We start from the raw sequence: 6000 nt of genomic DNA, 5'->3' as shown, positions 1-6000 counted from the left end.
TCCCTACTCCAACCATGAGACCCCCTCAGCTTCACAGAGCTGAGGACAGAACCCAGGAGTCCTGGCTTTCAGCCACCCACAGCACTCAGCACTCCGCTCAAGCCCCTGGCTTGCTGGGTGTGAATCTAGTACCCCGGAAAAAGTCCATACTGATTCCCCTCGAACCAGACACGGCCAAGGGCAGATATTTGGGGCAAGGCTCTGGCTTGTTCTGCCCCCCACTCCGGACTCTATGCCTGATGCTAATGGCCCAGATGCACCGGCCTGGCTCACAGCTCACCCTGGAGTGGTGCCAGGTCCCCTCCATACTCGTTGGCTGCCGGGTTCTGCGGAGGGCATGGCTACTCGCTGTGTGGTCCGATGTGATCCAGTCTCAGATCTCTGTGCTCCTTCCCCGCACTGCCCGGCGGGGCTCAGATTGCGGGGAGAGTTCGGCTGACACATTCCCAGCTCCGTTAGAGTCACTCACTCTGCATCAAAGCCCTTCGCTGGTTGTGATCCCACAGCCCTAAGGAATGCCAGCGAGAGGGGGCGAGCTCCTGCCTTTGCCAGCTGGAGCCGAGGGCACAATCTGCATCGCCATCCTCTGCCCAGTTGCAAAGTAAATTAGTTAATTAATCCATAAAGCCCCCTCAGGGAGGCAGGTGAGGCTTATCCCTATGTTAGGGAGGGGGGAACCCCGACACAGACAGGTGAAGTGACTTGCCCAGATTACAACAAGGAGAATGGAACCCAGGAGTCCTGATCCCTGCTCTACCTACTAGAGAATACTCCCTTCTAGAGCTGGGACCAGGAGTACAGATTCCCAGTCCCCCCCTGCTCTAACCACTAGACCACTCCTCTCCCAGAGCCAGGGATAGAACCCAGGGGTCCTGGCTCCCCATTCCCCAGGGTGTTATGAACCAATCCTTCATCTCAGAGCCAGGACCAAGCCTGGCTCCTGCAGAATGCGATTGGACCAGTTGGAATTTGGCCGGGAGGCCAGAGGTCCCGACTCATTGGTAAAGTGCCAGGGGGTCTCTGGTGACTGCAAGAGCTCAGGAACTGTGCTGGTCGGAGCTAACACAAGGGAAGAGCACCTCTTACTGAATCACCAACACCATCCCAGACAAATATTTCCTCCGGCCCTGCTCAGCTCAAGGGTGAGCATCCCCTCCAGTGGAGCTGGCCACTCAGCACGCTAAAGGAGAGCGACAGGCAGCAAGTCACCCCCACGGGACCTCAGCAGCTCCCGTGCTCCCCCTGGCCATGGAACCAGCCCAGGGACGCTGCCAATGCCCTCAAGGCTGCTTGACTCCTCCGTGACCCAGGGCTGACGCTGGGCTCTTGGATCAACTCCAGCCCTGCTGCAGTCAGTCCCCAGAGATGTCTGTAGCTAAAGCAATTTGCACCAAGCTACAATCCAGCCCTGAGGTCTTCACGTGCCCCGTCCCTGCAGGTCACGGGACGACCAGTTTCCAAACCAAGGCCAAGACCCATGTGGGCGGCAGCCCCTAAATGCTGCTTCCCCTCCAAAATCAACAGTAAAGCTCCTACTGGCTTCCACAGGATGCGTGATCTGGCCCAGCCACGGCTATCAAGCCTGCGGAATGAGCTGTAGGACCCTGACAGCTGCAATCCCAGGGGATTGAGCTGGGCAGCTCCAGAGCTCAAAGCACAAGGCAGTTCGCCAAGAGCCAAGGTGCCCCAGCAGGGGCTGCCCAGACTCCGCGCTGTAGCTCGGGCCCAGAGGGGTGCCCAGAACGACAGCTGGGTGACGTTGTTCCACCGAAACTTTTTGTAGCCAAAAATGCAGGTTCGGCAACCCCAAAACCTCCCGTGAATTTGTGTCGCTTTCGCCGAACTGGCTCAGTCGGAAAAAAACGGTGACAAAACTCAAATCAAAACATTTTGTTGGACAGTTTCCATGGTTTAGCTCACTGTGTTTTCAAAAAAAGGACAAATTGCAGAAAGGCTCAAACTGGAAACGAACCGTTTCCTTCGACCTGACACACATTTTCCCCCCCCAACTTGGATTTGCCCCACATTTCAAGAACGTTTGTTTTCGGTTCGACCCGGAACAGTTTTTTCCCTCCGGAATTGACAGTGAACCGAAAAATCCGTTACTGCCCCAGATCTCCCTGCTAGACACACTCACCGGTGAGTTACACACTAGCCAACCTTCTGGCTTTCCTTCAGCGCCGTAGCTGGCTCCCTCTGCAGGTCGTCTTCTAATCCAGGAACCCCCAACCAAGACTTCCCCAGAGCCCCAGAGATAACACGAGTATCTCAGGACAAGCTGACATCGCAGGAGGAGAAAGAAGTAAACCGCTCGTCCAGTAAATATTACAGATCTCGCCACGCCGCATCCTGCGACAGTGCATACAAAACACTGGCCATACGCTGGACTCTTTCTTTCTTTATTTTTCCCTTAAAAAAAAAATTTCGATATTCCTAAGGAAAAGTCACAAAGGACCAGACCCCTCGCCCCCCGTCCTCCCGCCGCTCCTGCCAGGATCTGAAGTTTGGCTTCAAAGGAAAAGGGTTGATTTGAAAGTTCCCTGGATTCTGCCATCAGAACCCACATACTGGAGTGAAGCTGGAGGCCAGGGGACCGAGGCCCTGCACCGCTGTGCAACCATTTGCACCAGTGCAAAGCGGGCGTGAAACGCTGCTACTCTGACTCGGCAGTGTTTGACTTTGCACTGGTGCAAATGATGGTGCAAGGCGCGGAAATCTCTCCTTGCCAAACGTTTAAAATTCCATTTACCATGGGGACCAGCCATGCCCCTCCCTTGGTAAATCACAATGGAACGGTCTGTTGCGCCAGGCACCCGCCTCAAAGAACGTTCAGTCACAGGCGGCCTGTGATTGGCTGAGCATCCCCTGTGTGTCTTAGGGGATTCAGGCAGCGCTGGGTTGAGACCATTCACAAAACCCAGGGAGGGGGGTGAGCAGCAGGATTGGGAGAACGGGGCCGTCGGTGTCACCCCAGGATATTCCCTTGTGTCAATGACCCTCCCCCACTAGGATTCGGATTAAAAACTCCACACCGTGCGTCTGATCTCTGGGAAGTCTGGCCTAGAGGATGAACTTGTCCACTGGGACAGAACCAGAACCCTGGCTTGGGCTTGTCCCTGCTCCCAGGCAGGTTCCTCCACCTGGGTTTTGATCCCCGTGACGGCGCCGTGTCCCCAGACCACGTCTCCCCTAAGGGACCAGGACAGGCACAGGTGGGAGCCTCCGGCTCAGCACCGAGAATGCCCCTGGCCCAGTCTCTCCTGGGCCCCAGCCTCCCTACGCTTTGTGAATCGCGCTGAGTACGCTTGAGACGCAGCCGTTACCCTGCAGCCTGTCCCCCAGGGGCAGGGACCTCGGGCATTCGTGGTGGGGCCACGGCTCAGCCTGGGGATCATAGAATCAGAGACTAGCAGGGTTGGAAGGGACCTCAGGAGGTATCTAGGCCCACCCCCTGCTCAAAGCAGGACCAACCCCAACTAAATCATCCCAGCCAGGGCTCTGTCAAGCCCTGGGATGTTTCACAGACACCTCCCCGGTTCCAGCACCCACCTCCCCTCCCCTCCCCGTCGCCCAGCACCCACCTCTATCCTCCTTCCCTGTCACCCGGCACCCCACCTCCCCTCCCTTCCCCTTCCCCATCACCCACCTCCCCTCCCCTCCCCGTCGCCCGGCACCCACCTCTATCCTCCTTCCCTGTCGCCCGGCACCCACCTCCCCTCCCTTCCCCATCACCCACCTCCCCTCCCTTCCCCTTCCCCTCCCCCATCACCCACCTCCCCTCCCTTCCCCGTCGCCTGGCACCCACCTCCATCCTCCTTCCCCGTCGCCCGGCACCCACCTCCCCTCCCCTTCCCCGTCGCCCGGCACCCACCTCCCCTCCCCTTCCCCGTCGCCCGGCACCCACCTCCCCTCCCTTCCCCGTCGCCCGGCACCCACCTCCATCCTCCTTCCCCGTCGCCCGGCACCCACCTCCCCTCCCCTTCCCCGTCGCCCGGCACCCACCTCCCCTCCCCTTCCCCGTCGCCCGGCAGCCACTCCCTTGCCATTTGTGATGATAGAAAACCTCAGTGGCTCACCTGGAAGATTGATGCCAGAGGTGTAGTTCATATAACGTTTAGCTTTTAACATCATTCAAGGGGGGGAGCCAGCCCCCTGTGCCCATCCCTCCCTCCCCAGGGCAGAGCTCTAAGGGCTTGTGGGGCAGGCAGCTCCGAGTGAAATCCCCACCCTGCTCACTTCCCCCCTCCCTGGAATGCCAGGGCATTGCTCTGCCCCCCGCTCCCCCCGGCGTTCGCTACACAGAGTTCCTTCCGCAATCCGCAGCCGGATCCAGACCCATCCTGGGTCCCGGCTGCCGTGTGGCGCTGTGGTCAGGAGCCATCGTCAGCCAAGCTCTTCGGGCCAGGCGGGATCAGCTGCGCCTGCCCTGTTCACAGTCTGTATTGGCTTAATAGTGCAGCCAGGAATCTCACAGCGCTTTACAACGGTCAGTATCGTTATCCCCCATTTTACAGATGGGGAAACTGAGGCACAGAGTGGTGAAGTGACTAAGCTGAGGTCACCTAGCGGAAGAGCCAGGCACAGAACCCCGAAGTCCTGATTCCTAGTCCCTGCCCTGCTCTAACCGCGAGACAGCACCCCCCTTCCTAGACCTGGGGAGAGAAGCTGGGAGTCCTGGCTCCTTGCCCCTCCAGCTCTAACCACTAGATCTCCACTGCTTTCCCAGAGCCAGAACTAGCCCCCAAGATTCCCGGCTCCCAACAGAACCCAGATCCCCTTCCTGTCACCACTCGACCCCCTCCCCCACTTCCCAAAGCCTCCTAAAGAACCCAGGGGTCCTGCCTCCCAGCCCTGTGCCCTAACCACTAAACCACTCTGCTTCTGTATGGCCCATTGTCATGACGACGTAGAGCAGTGCCCTGGCTCCACCCAACCGGTGCCCGTTCCGAGGGCGGCCGGGTTCCCTCGCCATGAGCCCTGGGGCACCTGCCCTCCACCTCTATCCGCCCTGCCCCTCCTCCCCTGACTCCCCCCTGGGCCCATGAGGCAGCTCTAGCTTCACTCCAGCACGAGGAACTCCAGGAGTTTAACTGTACAGGGCTTTACAGAACAAAGCAAACAGAATCAGCCACACAATGGCCAGACATAAACGGGCCCGAGCGCCGGGCCCGCCCCCTGGTGTCACCCGCTCTCCGACGAGGTGTGGGGAGCGGTGGAAGGAGACTTCCGCCGGCGCGTGGGCGTCCACGAGGACCTCTCGGAGCTGTTGGAGATGGGGCAGAACCTGGGGGCGCAGCGCTTGGCCAGCTCTCGCTGCTGCTGGCTTATGGCTTGGCTGATGAGTCCGGGCAGGGCGTGTAGGCTGAGGCCCAGCGAGTCGATCTTGCTCTCCAGGGTGTTGATGCGTTTCTCCAGGTCCTCGTTGCGCTCTTGGAGCTCGGAGATCATGTCGTACATGACGTTCTGGGTCTGCCGGAGAGAAGGGGCGAGGCCAGGCGCTCAGAACCGACGCCATCTCAGCAGGCAGCCGCAGGGCTCCTGGCCTCGCAGCTCCCAAGGCGCTAGCCATTAAGGGCTCCTGATACCCATCCCCAAGGGCTAGGACTCAGAGCCAGGGGACAGTGACGTACCAAAGTGATTATTCCGCCAAGGCTACCCAGCGAGAGCCAGTGGAGAACTGGGAATAGCACCCAGGAGCCCTGACTCCCAGTCCCCTGCTCTAACCACTAGACTCCTCTTCCCTCCCATAGCTGGGATAGAACCCAGCAATCCTGATTCCCAGTCCCCTGCTCTAGCCACTAGACCCTTTCCCCCTCCCATAACCCAGACCTCACTCCCCTCCCGGAGCTGGGAATAGAACCCAGGATTCCTGCCTACCAGCCCCCGGCTTGAACCACTAGCTCGTGCTCCCCTCGCATAGTCAGGAACAGAACCCAAGAGTCCTGGCTCCCAGCCCCCTGCTCTCACCACTAGAGCAGGAGTGGGCAAACTACGACCCGG

General features: G+C 59.4%; 1 protein-coding gene across 2 annotated transcripts in view; it reads right to left on the bottom strand.

The window, feature by feature from the left end:
* Positions 1-5081: 5081 nt before the first annotated feature.
* Positions 5082-6000, bottom strand: part of KCNN1 (potassium calcium-activated channel subfamily N member 1) — a 50790-nt gene continuing 49871 nt past the window's right edge. For both annotated transcript variants that reach the window (XM_054013638.1, XM_054013636.1), the window contains exon 9: positions 5082-5469. In XM_054013638.1, the coding sequence (XP_053869613.1) occupies positions 5182-5469 (288 nt within the window). In that variant the 3' untranslated portion in view covers positions 5082-5181. The remainder of the gene's footprint in view (positions 5470-6000) is intronic.

Source organism: Malaclemys terrapin, chromosome 24 (genome assembly GCF_027887155.1).
Source record: "Malaclemys terrapin pileata isolate rMalTer1 chromosome 24, rMalTer1.hap1, whole genome shotgun sequence".
Classification (NCBI taxonomy): domain Eukaryota; kingdom Metazoa; phylum Chordata; order Testudines; family Emydidae; genus Malaclemys; species Malaclemys terrapin.
This window is presented reverse-complemented; position numbering and strand designations above follow the sequence as displayed.